The sequence below is a fragment of the Zingiber officinale genome, chromosome 10B, assembly GCF_018446385.1.
Source record: "Zingiber officinale cultivar Zhangliang chromosome 10B, Zo_v1.1, whole genome shotgun sequence".
Classification (NCBI taxonomy): domain Eukaryota; kingdom Viridiplantae; phylum Streptophyta; class Magnoliopsida; order Zingiberales; family Zingiberaceae; genus Zingiber; species Zingiber officinale.
In genome coordinates this window covers 87350602-87368994 of record NC_056005.1, presented here as the reverse complement: position 1 = coordinate 87368994, position 18393 = coordinate 87350602, and the positions used below count along the sequence as shown (strand labels likewise).

General features: G+C 39.6%; 1 protein-coding gene across 1 annotated transcript; it reads left to right on the top strand.

The window, feature by feature from the left end:
• Positions 1-15471: 15471 nt before the first annotated feature.
• On the top strand, positions 15472-18180 carry LOC122030068 ((3S,6E)-nerolidol synthase 1-like). The gene is made up of 7 exons (XM_042589218.1): positions 15472-15639; positions 15722-15989; positions 16076-16442; positions 17033-17251; positions 17331-17469; positions 17556-17795; positions 17879-18180. The coding sequence occupies exons 1-7, from the start codon at positions 15478-15480 to the stop codon at positions 18167-18169; spliced, it is 1686 nt and encodes a 561-aa protein (XP_042445152.1). The 5' UTR covers positions 15472-15477; the 3' UTR covers positions 18170-18180.
• The last annotated feature ends 213 nt before the right edge of the window (positions 18181-18393 follow it).

Here is an 18393-nt window from a genome sequence, read left to right as displayed (position 1 = left end):
CATATCGTCTTCGCGTTCCCAAGTGGCTTCTTTGAACCGTTGATTTTGCCATAGGACCTTTACTAAGGGCACCTCTTTGTTCCTTAGTCTTTTGACATCTCGATCTAATATTTGAACCGGTCGGCTCTCATAACTTAGGTCCTCTTGAACCTGCACTGTCTGTGGTCCGATCACTAGGTCTGTGCGAGGAATACATTTCTTGAGCATTGAAACATGGAACACGTTGTGAATTGCCGACATCTCCGGAGGCAGCTCTAGTTCGTAAGCTACCTTGCTGACTCTTCTCAGAATCTGATAAGATCCCACATAGCGCGGGCTTAGCTTTCCCTTCTTTTCGAATTTCATCACTCCTTTCATAGGAGCTACCTTGAGAAATACCGAACCCCCGACACTGAATTCTAACGGTCTACGTCACTTATCTGCATAATCTTCTACCGACTCTGAGCAGTTTCTATTCTTTTGCGGATGTCCTGTATAGCACGGGTGGTGTTGTCAATGAAATCTGTTCGGAATCCCATCTCCTTCTTTTCGCCACCTTCGTACCAGCATATAGGGGATCTACATTTCCTCTCGTACAAAGCCTCGTAAGGTGTCATTCCAATAGTAGCCTGGTAGGTATTATTGTAGGCGAATTCTACTAAGTATAGATATCGGCACCAACCCCCCTTAAAGTCTAAGGCGCAAGCTCGTAACATATCTTCTAGTACTTGGTTCACCCTTTTTGTTTGTCCGTCGGTCTGAGGGTGGAGGCAGTACTGAACAATAAATTCGTACCAAGAGCCTTCTGAACACATTCCCAGAAATGTGAAACAAAGCAACCATCTCTATCAGAAATGATGGTCTTAGGAATCCCATGTAATCTAACAATTTCCCTAACATATAATTGAGTCAGTTGCTCAATTGAGTAGGTCATCTTGATTGCTAAGAAGTGGGCGGATTTTGTCAATCTGTCTACGATTACCCATATAGCATAATAATCGTTCGTCGTTTTGGGTAGTCCGGAGATGAAATCCATAGAAATGTCCTCCCATTTCCATTCTGGAATCTGAATTGGCTGTAGTACTCCTCCAGGTCTCTGGTGTTATGTTTTAACTCTCTGGCAGGTCAGGCAGGTACTGACATACTGAGCCACGTCTCTTTTCATACCGAACCACCAGAATTTCTTTTTCAAGTTTTGGTACATCTTGGTGGATCCAAGATGCATCGCATAGGGTGTTGCATGGGTTTCTTCTAGTATCTTCTTTCGTAACTCTGGATCATCAGGAATACATAAGCGGTCCCTGAGGTACAATACTCCACTGTCAGCGATACGGAATCCATCATTCTTTCCTTCTAAGTTCTCTTGCTTGATCCTTTGGATGCTTGGGTCATGGGTTTGCTTCCCCAATATATCGTCGAACAGCGTCGGTGCTATTGTCAGGGTAGAGAGCTGTCCGGACATATTTTCGACCCCGTAACACATAATTCCTCTTGGCTTCCCAATAAACTCAAACATCGGCTCTGCTTCAGGCTGAAAGACCACTTTTCTTTTTTGGCACTCGATCGAAGCACCGTACTTGCTCAGGAAATCCATGCCCAATTTAATATCATAATCCTACATGTCGAGCACTGTCAGGTCGCAATAGAGTTCTCTGTCTGCGATTCTGATGGGTGTGTCTCGCAGCATATGAGTAGATGGCATCACTTCTCCCGAAGGTAGGGTCGTTAAGAACTTGCAATCTAAGGCTTGTGGTGGCATATCTATATTCTTTGTGAAAGGTGTAGAGACGAACGAGTGTGTTGCCCCAGTATCAAATAATACAGTAGCATGCTGACTGAAAATAAATATCTGACCTGTGACAATCGTAGAATCATTCGCTACGTCTTCCTTGGTGAGGGAGAAAATCCTAGCATTCGTTGTATCTGGCGGGGCTTCCAGTCTTCCTTGGCTTATCGAAGTCCCTTCTATAGCAGTCTGCATCTGGTGTAGCTGTGGGGGAGCACCTCTGTTCTGGACATACTGTTGAAGAGGTGTCTCAACCTGAGCAGGGCAGTTTCTGGCCATATGTCCTTCCAATCCACAGTTGTAACACCTATTTGTACCCATACGGCATTTTCCAGGATGCTTCTTTCCACACGTGGTACACTGAGGGAACATGGGTTGCTTGCTCGCTGGACCACCCTTAGAGTCGTTCCCTTGCTTTCTCTTACCACTGTGGTTTCCTTTCCAGCTGGCTCTGGTATTTTGAGGTTTCTGTCCTCCCGACTAGGCTTGACTCTTGCCTTCGTTCAGCGCCTTCAAGTAGTGTTCGGTAATCAGGGCACTGCTGATTAGCTCTTTGGCAGTCTGTGGTCTATTAACTCCGTCGGCCATGTTCAGAGCTATCTCAGGTCTGAGCATCTTCAGCATAAGTCTGACCCTTTCTCTTTCTGTACTGACCAACTCTGGGCATAGGCGCGCTAGTCGGTTGAATCTCTTCACCGCGTCATTGACTGATAGGTCACCTTGCCGGAACTCAGTGAACTCGTCGTAGTGCTTGTTTGTCACCCGCATGTGGAAGAATTCTTCAAAAAATTCAATTTGGAAGTTCGTCCATCGCATTTGACTCACTTGTCGTTTTGCTTTAACTCTGTCCCACCACATTCTGGCATCTCCCGTAAGGCAAAACGATGCGCACTTGACTTTCTCGTGTTCTGGCCAGTCCAATAGTTCTACTATACTTTCTACAGTCTTGAACCAGGCTTGAGCGTCCCATGGTTCACAATTACCAGAGAAGGCTTCCGGCTTCAGTCTCTGCCACTGAATCAGGTACGCCTCCTGTCTAACCCCTGGGGCAGGGCCCACGGGTGGTACTGGCATAGTTGTAGGTATGACTGGCATCGCATTCTGATTCCCTAGTGGGGTAGCAGGGTTCCCTTGATGATTCATCAAAGTATTTATTACTTGCTGTTGTTCTGTGATCTGACACTGAAGTTTAGTGACTACATGCATCAGATCAGGTGGGGGTACCGCCTCATCGGCTCTAGTATTGCGTCTTCTAGCCATGCTTATCTTCAAAAATGACAACAAGGCTAGCATAAGTTATCATTATTCCCAACCAGGCTAGCATAAGGTCATTAACATTCTTAACAAGGCTTAACATAAGTTATCATCATTCCTACCCTACCTTCATGCATACTTAGACTAAAACATTCCTTATCATACTTAAAAGAATAGAGTAAGCATGCATACTTAGATTAAAACATTTATCATGCATAAAAGAAATAGAGTAGACATAAAAATGCTTACTTGGAGCTGCAGGATGGAGGCTTGATGTGTGTGTGTGGAAAGGTAGACCTGCTCTGATACCAAACTGTAATGCCCGCCCTTCCACTACTTAGGAAGGACGCGGTTACTTGAACATACATACATAAAAACATGGCAGCGGAAGTGGTTATTTAAAACCAATCATACTTATCATATTAAACATGTAGACATGCTAGTATTCATGCATATAACTTGATTTAATATCTACTAATTGAACATGATCCATAATGTTTTAACTATTGTATAAGCATACTATCATGGAACAAAAAGGAACATAAGTGCATAAACTCTTCATACTGGTTAAAGTTATTACCAAAACATAAAGTCAAAAACATGGTTCACATGCAAAACTTAGACATATATAAGTCCTGAAATATAAATAGACCTATTCCACCATGCCACTGCCACACACATCTTTGCCCTTCCTGCTGCTCCCTTTAGTTTAGCCATTCTTTTCCCTTTCCTACAGTACAAGGGAAATTAAATTATAAGCACATAGGCTTAGTAAGATCCTTTCCTACTCACAAAAACAATAAATCATAAATCATGCATTAATCATAAGTAGTAACATGTTCATTCGACTACCATCTAGGTATGAAAATTTTGCATGCTAACATAAGGTAGTATCATACTCATCTAAGCAATTCATAACATAGCATGTGAGAACATAAGCATAAAGTAGTAGCATGATCATCTAAGCATCATAGACATATCTTCAAGAGCATCTTACTAAGGCATAAAGGAAACCATATAGCATGAACATGTAGATGCAAGATGTTCTTTTGAAAATATGTATCATGTGTCATGAGATGAGTATATGCAAGATGTCCTTTTGAAAACATATATCATATAAATACTTAAACATAATCTCAACATGAGGGCCCGACAATGTACCACATGTATACATGAATGCGCGCATCCTAAGTAGATCCAAGGTAGCAAATCTTGAACCTACTAGGAACTAGGCCCGTTTCATTGACCATCGACTTAGGGGCAACTAAGGAGCCCATCCCTTTTTACTAGGCCCGTTTCTTTGACCATCGACCTAGGGGCACTTAGGAGCCCACCCTTGGTACAAGCCATACAAAAGTAAAATAGCATACATGTTTCTTGTCATATCATAGCATATCATGTTCCTTGTCATATCATAGCATAACATATCTCTTGTCATAACATGAAGAGTGCTCTTAATCCCAACTTAAGGGAAGCATCTCTTAGGCTATCATGAAGAGTGCTCTTAATCCCAACTTAAGGGAAGCATCTCTTAGGCTTTTCCTCATACATAAGCCTTGCATAGCATAACATAATGGCACAAAGTGCCCATATAACATGGCATATCATAGAGAACATATAACATGATGACATAAGTGCACATAACATATAGCATGACATAGCATGATGGAATAAGTGCACATATCAATTAACATGGTAACATAAAATTCATATTATATCATAAAGGGTCATTATCATGCATGGTTGGGGTTTTGAAATTCCTACAAACCCTAATCATAACTTGGCCGAAACATATAAGCATGAAACATGGGTTTTCAAGCAACATGAAAACATAAAATCAATAACCTAAGTTCTCATAATACTTAACATAACATGTGAGCCCCTTGGGAATCCTAGGTAGCTTCTTAACCCCATTTTCTTGTCTTGGCTGAAACTCATAAGCATGTATCATAGGTTTTCAAGCAACATAAAAACATGAAATCCATAACTTAAGTTCTCATAATACTTAACATAACATGTGAGCCCCTTAGGAATCCTAGGTAGCTTCTTAACCCCATTTTCTTGTCTTGGCCGAAACTCATAAGCATGTATCATAGGTTTTCAAGTAACATAAAAACATGAAATCCATAACTTAAGTTCTCATAATACTTAACATAACATGTGAGACCCTTAGGAAGCATAAATGAGATTCTAACCCTAAAGTTCTAACCATGGCCGAAACCTCTAGAAGCATGCTTCCAAATTTTATGCAACCTAAGCATGAAAATTTACACTAACATCATATAATGGACTACATATCATGAGGGCAAATAAACAAGCATAGTTGAGGTCTTAAATTGCCTCTAATCCCCTTATCCCTTTGGGCTGAGACCCTAAGAGCATGGTATGAAATTTCTAGGCAACATGAAGCATGAAAATTTATACTATCATCATATAATGGTCTACATATCATGAGGATTAATAAACAAGCATAGTTGAGGTCTTAAATTGTCTCTAATCTCCTTATCCTCCTTTGGCCGAAACCCTAAGAGCATGGTATGAGATTTCTAAGCAACATGAAGCATGAAAAATTATACTAACATCATATAATGGTCTACATATCATGAGGACTAATAAAAAAGCATAGTTGAGGTCTTAATTTGCCTCTAATCTCCTTATCCTTCTTTGGCCGAAACCCTAAGAGCATGGTATGAGATTTCTAAGCAACATGAAGCATGAAAAATTATACTAACATCATATAATGGTCAACATATCATGAGGACCAATAAACAAGCATAGTTGAGGTCTTAATTTGCCTCTAATCCCCTTATCCTTCTTTGGCTGAAACCCTAGAAGTATGGCATGAGCTTTCTAAGCAACATGAAGCATGAAAAATTATACTAACATCATATAATGGTCTACATATCATGAGGACTAATAAACAAGCACAGTTGAGGTCTTAATTTGCCTCTAATCCCCTTATCCTTCTTTGGCCGAAACCTTAGAAGTATGACATGAGATTTCTAAGCAACATGAAGCATGAAAAATTATACTAACATCATATAATGGTCTTCATATCATGAGGACTAATAAACAAGCATAGTTGAGGTCTTAATTTGCCTCTAATCTCCTTATCTTTCTTTGGCCGAATCCCTAAGAGCATGGTATGAGATTTCTAAGCAACATGAAGCATGAAAAATTATACTAACATCATATAATGGTCTACATATCATGAGGACTAATAAACAAGCATAGTTGAGATCTTAAATTGCCTTTAATCCCCTTATCCCTCTTTGGCCGAAACATATAATAACCAAATCCTATGTTTTTGAACATTATCAACACATGACACACACGGAACTACTTGTACTGCAGGTGAGGGAGATACTTACATCCTCTCATTTGGGTTACTAAGAAAATACCCTTGCTTGTGAAGCTTTTGCCTAGAGAGAATTCCTTGGCTTGAGTTCGGCACAATGAAGAGGAGAGAGCTTAGACTTCGGTGGAGGGAGAAAGGAGGAGGAAGGAAGATGAAAAAATGGATTTTCCCCTTCCTTTCTCTTATTTATGCTAAATGAAGGAAGAAGGCAAAAACCAACTTCTCTTTGAGGGAAGAAGAAGAAAACTTAAACTTTTCCTCCTTAGTGAAGGGAGCCTTCACTTTCCTTACCTTTAACTACTATGTCCCTTTCTTTCCTAACAGCACACCCTTGTTGGGGCTACTGGTTATCACATACAACCACTTACTAAGCGGTCCAAGGTTCAAACCTTGGTCATGCCTCTTTTTGGTTCTATTTTCTTTTATTTATTTTTGAAAAATCTACATAAAGCATATTCTAATTATGGAAAAAATCATATAAAATTGCTAGGGATCTTACAGGTGTTACATAAGCTCTCATCTCCCTGTGTCATAGTTAAGAGGAGGGATCTCTTCCCACTATCACACTGCAATCACACTACTCATGAGCGGACCAGCGGAGCCCTGACAGAGCAAACTGCACACACCCTGTCTAATGTACCACTAACCCATGAGTGGTTGTGTGTGCAGATCATGTAACTGGCGATGCGCTCAAATATAAAGGAGCCGACAATCGCTCAGCATGCAATCGTGCAAAATGGTGCATGACACTAAAGCATGTAACTCTTGAAAATATCAACCTCCATATAATATGTACCAAAAGGAAAACTGAATCTATAACAAGGATCTAAGTATACATGCCAGGTAAATAATCTAGGTACACATGCCAGATAATAAATCTAGGTACACATGCCACGTATATCTAGTAGCTAGGCCTATACCCGGTAATGCATTGTATGTCACTACTTTTATGAACATAAGTACACATGGCAAGAATCAAGAGGCATAAACATAAATGCATAACAGATAACAATATGGGCATACTACGGGTATTAAGTAGTGACATACCAAGCAAATATAAACATAATCATTACTACTAGTTATAACCTATTACGCACATTAGAATAACAATATCAAAAGAGATAAGTCAAAGGTACTCGTCTCAAAATGAAGATCATATCAGAACAAATCCCACGTTGAGGCACTCACCTCGAATCAAAGTCTTGCAAATCACATAATGTATTTAGCTAATTGCATACGTAGTAAATAGTTAAATAAAATCCCTAATCTAATTAACGTAACCCTTAACCGAACAATCACAATAACCTTAAACTAATCATCCAATATCTCAATTGATACCTAGTCTAATCCAATACAAAATGTAATCAATCCATACTTAACCTCATACTGAGCAGAACTTACCCAAATCTGAAGTCTCAACTGGTGATCCACAGCTAGAGAAACCACTGTCGAAATTGATGGTTAAAGCTACATGAATTTGTCAATTAGCTACTCACAATATCCTAGAAATCAAAAATGAAATCAAACCTCTGTAAATCTAATACCAAATGTGTCTTACCCTAGATCCAGATCCACAGGACCCTCTTAGACGGAAATCTGCAAGCTGCTGAGGGGGGACAGGAGCTGATAACCTCTACCAGAATTGGTGCCACTATCCAGTTGTGAACCCGAGTAGCAATCCTCCACACCACAGGGATCACCACAGCTAAGGATCTTCTTGTGACTAGAAACTCTTTGTCAAGCCAGGGAATGGATGGGATCAGGTGTGAGGAAGGTCACGTGGCAACTAGCATCCCACGGTCGGTGATCGCCGACGATGAAGAGGCAGAGAAGAGAGAGGGATCGAACTACCGTCGCGATTGGGGCTGAGGTTAGTGTCGAGCTCTCGGCTACTGGTAGGCGATGGGTCGAGCTTTGACGAGCGGAGGAGAGGAGAAACAGCTTCGTGCCCAAGAGAGAGATCGGGTGGAGAGGGCGGCGGTGGCTCGGCATAGCGAGAGAGGAGAAGGGAGAGGAAGGGAATCGGGGAAGAGTCGGTGTTGGGAGAAATGGTTCGGAACAGAGAGGGGAATCAGGTATGCGGCGGTGAGAGGAGAAGGAATAGATGAAGAGGGGAAGGCTGGAAGTGGCACGAGGAGGAAAGGGGAGGCCGGTGGTGAAGTGAAACGGGAGGAATTCGAGAAGAGAAGGGATTCGGCGATAATAAGAAGAGAAAGTTAGGTTTAAGTATTTATAACCTAGGTTTTAATTAACCAACTATATGTTAATCTAGTTAATCAACTCCTAACTAAATGGGTATTTCCAAACAGGCTTTGACATGTCTTTACCGCTAGCCGTTTGCTATAGATTAGATAGATCTTTCTAAGGTGGATTTATGCACCTGTACAGCACTCTCATCCCCTACATGCTCTCCCACATACAGTCCTCATGCTCTACTACATGACTCCACCCATTGTGGTCTCTCCTCACATACATCACCCTCATCCCATAAGGTAACACACATGTAGTCCTCATGCTTTATTGCATGACTTCATCCGCTGCGGTGTCACCACACTACCTCCTCAGCTCACACTCAGACTATAGTACCATCTGTAAGCTCCATCCATGGCATCCGTGTGCTCCTGCAAGTGTCCAACATCCCCTCAGCATCCTGCTCCAGTCGCATCAATGTATCCCTCTGGCTAAGGAAGATCTTGAAGATATATATTGAGGTGCATGGTCAAGATCGTGATAGACAGGTTCCGGCTGAGGAAGTCTCACACCGTGATCGTAATGCCCGAGATCTTAAAGGTCATAAGTGTTGGAACCCCAAGGTTGTTTTAGTGTGATCAACAAGTTAAGTTAGGTCCTGTGTGTTTTAACCTTGTGTCTAAGTGTGCAGGAGCTTAGGGACACAGGTAGTCGAGTGGAAGACGCAGCTAGCAAGAAGGATGGCACACTGTGTGTCCGAGGGATGAGGCGGTGCGGAAGAGTACGCCGGCGGACGAAAAGGAAGAGTGCGGTGGTTCCGAGGGACGAGAAGTCGGAGTGAAAGACTGCTCGAGGAGCAAGAGACGCAGCTAGTGAGAAGATCGGCACGTGGTGCGACCGAGGGACGAAGACTGCGGATGAGTATGCTGGCAGATGAGAAGGAAGCACGCGGCGATTCCGAGGGACGAGAAGCCGGAGCGGAAGCCTACTCGAGAAGACCGGAAGTTGGGTTCGGGTGAGCCCTATTCCGGATACCAGAGATCACCCAAGCGAGCGGAAGACTCGGTCTGAGGCTAACGTAGCCAGAACAGAAGACCCGGGCTGGAAAAAGTCAACGGGGTTGACTTTTCCAATCGGGGCGCCCGGAACCCTTCTAGGAGCCCGGAGTTGACTTTTTCACAGGATCGAGTTTTGACTCGATCTGAATTTTAAGGGATAAAGTTTATCCCCCCCAGGGTGCTCGGAACCCTCAGGGTGACCCGACCATGGCTATAAATATAGTGTTGGTCCAGAAGTTTTTCAACAATAACAACTCGAGCAATTCATTCTTTCTACACTTGTACGCTTTCTCTGTAGTTAAGCTTTTATTTTCTGCGCTTCATCATTGTAAGAGGCTTCTCCGCCTGAATGAGATACTAGTGCTAATTCTTCCTTGGATTAACAACCTCCCCGGTTGTAACCAAGTAAATCTCTGTGTGCCTCTTCTTTTCTTTTAATTTACTGCTTATTTATTTTATATGCAAGTGTTAGTTTGAGAAAAGTCGAGAAGGGTTTGCATTTTGTTTTTGCAGGCTATCCAACCCCCCTTCTAGCCGGCCACCGACGGTCCTACAAGTGGTATCAAAGCCAAGGCGCTTCAGGAGGACTAACCGCCAATCGAAGCAAAGATAATAGTCGGAACAAGCATCTACCCGCCGAAATTTGAAGGGGATTTCGCTACCTGGAAAAAGCGAATGCAGGTATTCTTTACAACTAATTTTGAATTAATTTTAATAATGAAATTTTGCTTTGTAGCTCCAGAGGGCAAAGAAAAATATCAATGGACTAAAAAAGAGCAGGCCGACTACGTGGCGAACGACAAAGCAGAGTACCATCTGCTAAGCGTTCTTCCGCCACAAGAAGTCAACCGGATCGGGAACTACGACTCGACAAAGGAACTTTGGGAGAAGTTCCTTGAGCTGCACGAAAGAACGTCCGAAGCCAAGCTCGCTAAATGGGATCTACTTCGTCATCAGCTCACCAGCCTACGACTTGGGGAAGACGAGACAATTGCGCATCTATACTCGAGAATCAAAGAGATCATCACCGGACTGTCGAATCTCGGAGAAAAGGTAAGTAACCGATATTCGCTAAGGTACGCTTTAAATTCTTTTTCGAGAAATTCAAAATGGGCATCACTAGTAGATGCCTTTTACATTTCGAAAGATTTAGAAAAAATTACACTAGAAGAATTTTTCTCGACATTTGAAGTGCACGAATCAAGATGTGGAGGTACGAAGGAGCCCAAGAACAACGTCGCCCTCAAAGCATCAAGAGATGAACCTGAGTCGGAATCTTCTCTCGACGACGAGGAAATTGTAATGATGGTAAGACGGTTTAAAAAGTTTTGTAAATCTAGAACTACTAACCATCCGCAGGGCAGAAAGAAAAGGACCATCCGCTGCTACCACTGTGACGAAGAAGGGCACGTCAAGGACAACTGCCCCAAGCTGAGGAACAAGGACAAGGATAAAGGTAAGAAGCATGTCCAAAAGTGCAAGGTCCTAAAGGCGACGTGGGATGATACGTCGTCCGAATCGGAAGTCAAGGCATTCTCCAGACTCGCATTAATGGCGAGTCATCAAGATGACGACTGTGATTCAAACTCTTCCGAGATGAGCATCGAGAGCATCGATGAAGGGGAAGCTACGTCGGAAGAAAGCAGTAGTTCAGGGGGAGACATGGACAACGAGATCGACAAGGTAAGTGAGGTACGATCTCTTCCTTCCGATAAACTTTTTAAGTTTGTTAAGTTGCTGACTAAAGACTGCTGCAAGTTAGAAAAAGAAATTAAGAATTTAAAAATAATATTATGTAAATCTTGCCCTTTAGAAGAATTAGATAAAGTTAAATTAGAAAATGAGAAATTAAAATCAGAAAATGAAAATCTAAAAATTCAAGTAGATAACTTGAAAAATCTTGCATGCCTATCTAATATAAATTTTAGAAAGTTTAATAATTTAAATTGGTATTATAGATATCAACAGGGACAAATTAGGAATATTTCAAGAAAATATGTCCCTAAGAAATTTTTTGTTAATCCAGTAGGTCGGAACCTATATTGGGTTCCTAAGTCTTGTTTAACTTGAACTTTTAATTGGATTTAGAGCTTTTAGCGAGAAAATTAGACATTAGAATTTCTTTATGAGGTTTTGTCTAAGGAAGTGGTTGTTACTCCAATAACCAAGAAGGTCTAGTGCCTCGCCATGACCTGGAATATTAAAATAAAAATATTAAAATAAAAATATTTAATTAACTTTCTGATAAAAACATTAAGGTGGAAATTTAATAATGCTTTAAAAAGTCTTTTAAACATTTTCTTTCAAATTTTTTACTTAGAATTTCTTTTAGAAAATTTTCTTACTTAAATGTTTTTTAAGTTAGAATTTTTTTTTTCAAAAATATCTTTATACTTAGAAAAAATTTTCGTGTGTAAAATTTCTTTTAGAAAATTCAAAAATTTAAGTTAGAATTTTTTTTTGCAAATTCTCTAACTTAGAATTTATTTAACTTAGAAGTTTTGTTGAGAAAGTTAGAATTTTTTTTTTAACCGTTAGATTTTTTCGGAACCCCAATTTTTTATGTGATCAAAGGGGGAGAAGGAAAAGTATAAGTCTATGGGGAGGTAGACCAAATTTAAACTTTGCTATCTTTTTGCACTTTATTGCAAAATTAGTTAGTTTATTTTTTATGTTTATTTTACCCTAACTTAACTTGGGTTGCTCACATCAAAAACGGGAAATTTTTAGAACCCCAAGGTTATTTTGGTGTGATCAATAAGTTAAGTTAGGTCATGCGTGTTTTAACCTTGTGTCTAAGTGTGCAGGAGCTTAGGAGCACAGGTAGTCAAGTGGAAGACGCAGCTAGCGAGAAGGATGACATGCAGTGTGTCCGAGGGGCGAGGCACTGTAGAAGAGTACGCCGACGGACGAGAAGAAAGCGTGCGGTGGTTCCAAGGGACGAGAAACCGGAACGGAAGACTGCTCGAGGAGCAAGAGACGCAGCTAGCGAGAAGGTCGGCACGCGGCGGATGAGAAGGAAGCACGCGGCGATTCCGAGGGACGAGAAGCCAGAGCAGAAGCCTACTCGAGAAGACCGGAAGTTGGGTTCGGGTGAGCCCTATTCCGGATGGCAGAGATCACCCAAGCGAGCGGAAGACTCGATCTGAGGCAAACGGAGCCGAAGTAGAAGAACCGGGCTGGAAAAAGTCAATGGGGTTGACTTTTCCAGCCGGGGCGCCCGGAGCTGTTCGGGGCGCTCGGAATAGTCCGGGGTGCCCGGACCCCTCCGGGGCGCCCGGGATCGAGTTTTGACTTGATCTGAACGTTGGGGGATAAAGTTTATCCCCCCCTAGGGCGCCCGAAACCCTCAGGGCGCCCCGACCAAGGATATAAATATAGCCTTAGTCCAGAAGCTTTTCAACAATAACAACTCGAGCAATTCAATCTTTCTACACTTGTACGCTTTCTCTGTAGTTAAGCTTCTATTTTCTGTGCTTCATTGTTGTAAGAGACTTCTCCGCCTAAAGGAGATACTAGTGCTAATTCTTCCTTGGATTAACAATCTCCCCGGTTGTAACCACGTAAATCTATGTGTGCCTCTTCTTTTCTTTTAATTTACTGCTTATTTATTTTATATGCAAGTGTTAGTTTGAGAAAAGTTGAGAAAGGTTTGCGTTTTATTTTTGCAGGTTATTCAACCTCCCTTCTAGCCGGCCGTCGATAGTCCTACAATAAGTTCTTTTATTTTAATTTGGATAAAATTATTATTGAGAAAAATATGGATGACAATATTGAAATAGTCGGTGATCAATTTACGATGAAGACGAGATCGAAGCACTTGGTGAACTAGTATTTGATGATGAAGTTGATGACGTAATTTATGGTGGTGACTGTGAGATTTTGATCTTATTTGAAGATGCAGTTTGTGCCATATCAGAAGACAATGTGAAGAAAAGTGAGACTATAGATGTTGAAGACATTATTTTGAACTAGAGAACGAGTTCTTTTCAACCTAGGGCATCTGATACAGGAGCATCCAGGGACACAATCATCTCATATCATCCAACACGCCTATGTTCCCCTTCGAGCTGTTACGAGAAGAAAATGAGGCTACCAATCTCCCTTTTGGATCTTGAAGACGGACGATCAAGGCTATTTACAAGGAAGATGATTAGTTCGTGGCCTCCTAACATGGTTGCTCTTTATTCAGAGTCCGGACGAAATGGAATCGGCTAATCGAATCGTCAAAACTCTAGATTTGGTCTTTTAGTTTTTTTCTTTTATTTGTTTTAAATTTTTAGGATTAATTTTCTTTTCTAAAAGTTAGTTTAGATTTTATCTATTTTTAAGATTAATTTTTTTTATCTTTTATTTTAATGCTGTGATTTTTCTGTTGCAATTTTTTCTTATTTCTCAAAGTTATTTAAACAAGAGTTAGAGCTCTTGTAAAGAGAATGATTGATGTTGAGTTGATTTTAATTTAAATAAATAAATTATTTTTGTTTAAATATAGAGGTGACTCCTCTTTATTTACTATATATATATATATATATATATATAGAGGAGCATACAATACACTTTTCAATATAGAAAAAATTATCTAACGAATTAAACAGATCCAAACAAATAAAATAAGTAAAAAAAATTCCAACTAGATCTTGATCTCAAGAGGAATATAGCGGTTTTTTCTCAACAAACCTTTAATTTGAACGTCGCATCCTGAATTTCTTTCCCTGCGTCAAATTTTTAACACGAACATCGCATCCGGAATTTCTTTTCCTGTGTCAAATTTTTAATGCACCGGATCAACTAGCCATTCAGATTTATCGAATTGTTTAGCCCACTTAACCCTCGGGTCTTTACCTAACCACACAAGTCTCTTTCCCAATTGATCGGCTCGATTGGTCTACACCAAACAACAAGTCAAATCCACTCGTTACCTAACCTCTAATGACGGAAGAAAATGACTTCTTATAAGAAAAGTTTTTTTTGTTTTTCTTAAACCAAAACAAAACTTATCTATCGGCCGATTATGAAGAATTTTTTAACCCGAGTTTAAACAGAATTTTTTTCCTAAGTTGGAGATACCGAGTTAACGTGAAACATCCATCGAATAGTAGTCTGAATAACGTGATCCTCGTGTTGACAAATAATTGTGGCTCCCAATGCTTGGCAGGTGCCAAGTCCCGTCTTAATTCATTACATCAAAATTTTATAAATTAACTTATGCTAATAATTATATTAGAAAAAAATCTTTTTTATGTAAAAGATATATAACAGCTCTTTTATTTTAGCAATTGATGGAAATGCGCATTCAAAATTATGAAATTCGCAAAAAGCACAATATCATTGTGTTATTGGATTTTAAAAAATAACGATGTTGAATTTCAAATACAATATTATTATTATACTATATTTGAAAGAACAACAGTAAATAATATTCTTTTTTAAAATTAGCATCACACTAGTATTGTTTGTTGAATATAAAAATATTTTTTTTTAAATAGAGGGTACAATTAAATAATGTCTAATTTCAAGACTTCTTAGTTGATGGTTGTTTGTATTTTTTGATTTATTTGATGATCGATATAAAATTTTTATGAAGCCAATCCATTCATCCAAAAATAATCAATGAGGTTCTATTTTGTTTTTTTCTTAACACAACAACACATGAGGGTATTGAAATTTCACCACTCTAACAACTCTAAGGGACTCCTTTAGTCAATTGCCGATATTATTTTTAGTTAAAAAACAAATCACCCTTAATTTTTCAAACTCAAGAGGGACCGTCGGTCGCCATGTTCCACTCTATAATTAGGCTCCCGCGTCCCTATGCTTAATTATCATACACAGCGATACGACAGGACAAGATGCTGGTGGCGCAGTGCTCCTCCTCCTTCTACCCCAAGTTTCTGGCTTCTCTCCACACCAACACCACCAATAACCCCAGCAGTACTCACATCGCCATGCCGCCGCGGCTTCATCAGTTGCAGAAACAACGAATCATGAAGCCCGACATCTATGAAGATCAAGTGAGTGACCACTACTCTTAGCTATTTTCATATTAATTGGTTCGTGGCCTGCTGGTTTAATTCTGTGCATGCATGCATGCAGGAGAGTTTGTGCCTGAGACACAGCGACCGGTTGAGCCAAGTGAGGAGGATGTTTGATGACCAGACAAGAGGAGCCAAGGAGACCTTGCTGTTCATAGACTCCCTTCAAAAGCTCGCCATCGACTACCATTTCGAAGAAGAGATTCAAGCCGAGATTCATTCTTTATACGACCAGCGACTCACCATCTCCAATGGCGAAGCCAGCAGCATTGCGGAAGTGGCCCTTTTGTTCCGGTTACTGAGACAAGCTCGATACCCTGTTTCGACAGGTAACTGAGGTTTGTTGTTATGCATAATGAAATGAAGTGAAATGGGGTTATATAATTAATTCCTTCTTCTCTATATATCTCTTTAGATGTGCTGAACAGGTTCCATGATGGTAGAGGAGAGTTCATGGCGTCTCTCAGCAAGGAGATGGATGGGCTGATGAATCTATTTGATGCGTCGAATTTGAATACTGGCGGGGAATTAATACTCCACAGAGCCAATCAATTCAGTAGCCGTCACCTCAGGTCCTACATGGCATCTTTGGAGCCAGAGGCTGCAGTAGCTATTGAACATGTGCTGGAGACTCCATCTCATATGACCTTGCAGAGATTCCAAGCCAGGAAATATCTTGATAGTGACAACTTCTATCACAATTTGCATGTTCGAGAATTGGGGAAGATGGATTTCACCATACTGCAGTCACTGCATCAAATGGAACTAAAGGAAGTCACAAGGTATATAGTTTTAGTTTTGGCTCATTTAATTAGCTCAAAACAATCAAATTTTGTGATGTTTACACTTATTTGATAAGATAGTCAAACTAAGATACATCGAGTCTAAAATAAATTAAACTGTTAAAGAAGTTATTCAACCTTGGGTTGTTTTTTTTTAAATAGTTTGAACTTAGTTCAAGCTTGACTTGACTTGAATTTAGTTTAAAATTTTTATATTTTTAAGCTTGTTTTATTAATTAGTGAGTTTGATTTTATAAATTCATTTGTTCATTTTAACAATTTCTTTGTTTCTTTATAGGTTGCATAAGAGTTTTGTTGTGCCTTGTTGATGTACATGATTCACAAATTTTATTCATGGACATTATTGAGTTCACAATCTATATTTATGAGCATTAACGAATTTAAGTATTCAAGTTTGCTTATATAACTTAATGAGTTATTAAAGTTGGTTCATTTAATTAACTTTATATATAGTAAATATGTATAAAAAAATTCGTAAGAAGTTAAACATCAAGTTTGCTCCTGAGTATTTGATTAATTTATTTGAGTGTTTGATTAATTTATTTGATTATATATGTATACATATATAGCTGGTGGCAGATGTCAGAGTTGAGCCAAGAGCTAGGGTTTGCTCGGAATCAATCCTTGAAGTGGTACGCTTGGACAATGACAAGCCTACCAAACCCTAAATTTTCAAGTTATAGGATTATTTTATTGAAGATTATCGCATTTGTTTATCTTCTTGATGATATTTTTGACGTGGAAGGATCGATTGACGATCTCCATCTCTTTGTACAGGCCATCCAAAGGTACTTAGTCATATTTATTTCACCAACTAATATTTAGAGTGAGTTTATTGTTAATGACTTTTATATGTGGTCATTTCAGATGGGATCAATCTTCAATGGATTCACTTCCCAACTACATGAGGGCATGGTTCAAGGCATTAAATAGCACTGTCGATGAGATTGTTGAGATTGTGCTCAAGGAACATGGATGGAATCCAATTGAACATCTAAAGAAATTGGTATGAATTGTTGTTCTTCTAGTAAAATTTGTTTTAGTATTTGTATTATCACTAAAATTTGATTAGAAATTGACTTTGTTTTACAGTGGATACAATTAAGCAATGCATTTTTAGTAGAAGCAAAATGGTTGTCAAAAGACCAAGTCCCCTCAATGGATGATTACATGAAGATTGCCACAATTACTTGTGGTGTTTCCGCTGCTTTAATGAGCATGTATTTTCTATTAGGGCATCACACGAAGGATGATCTCTGTGAGGATCTTTCGAGTCTTATATCTTGTCCTGCGAGAATTCTTCGTCTTTGGGATGACTTGGGAAGTGAAAAGGTAGATAGTTTTCTAATTTTCATGATTATATATATACTAGTAAAAGGAGAATGAATTTATTGTGTATGCATGATAATTAATAGGATGAAAAACAAAATGGGAGGGATGGCTCGCTGTTGTCTTGCATAATGAAGGAGAACCCACATTGGTCATTGGAAGTTGCAAAGGAAAAAGTGATGCAAATGATAGATGAAGCTTGGGAGAAGCTCAACAAGGAAAGCTTTAGTTCGTCGACGTCAACGTTCTCTCAAGATTTTGTGAGGGCTTGTTTGAATATTGCAAGGATGGTGAGGGTGATGTACAACTACAACGAAGAGCATAACCTCCCCATGCTTAAGGAGTATATAAACTTATTGCTATTTAAACAAATTTAAAATGTTAGAGGTTACTAGTGAGTGCTATTAAAATTTCATAATGTATTGAAGGTATATATTCCCTTTCACTTGTTTGAATTTGTTTTGTTTGGTCCCACTATATGAATTATCATATTAAATGTTAGCATGTCGTTCTAAGACTATATTGATAAATCAATTTTAATTTGTACCTCTTTGGACATCACAATATAAATATTGCTAAATATCTTGATGAGTCATTTTCT

Excerpts from the sequence above, each read along its gene's own strand:
- LOC122030068 (XM_042589218.1), top strand. The coding sequence starts at position 15,478 with ATGCTGGTGGCGCAGTGCTCCTCCTCCTTCTACCCCAAGTTTCTGGCT. Across the intron at positions 15,990-16,075 it reads TCGATACCCTGTTTCGACAG|ATGTGCTGAACAGGTTCCAT; the intron begins GTAACTGAGGTT and ends ATATCTCTTTAG. Across the intron at positions 17,470-17,555 it reads TTGAACATCTAAAGAAATTG|TGGATACAATTAAGCAATGC; the intron begins GTATGAATTGTT and ends TTTGTTTTACAG.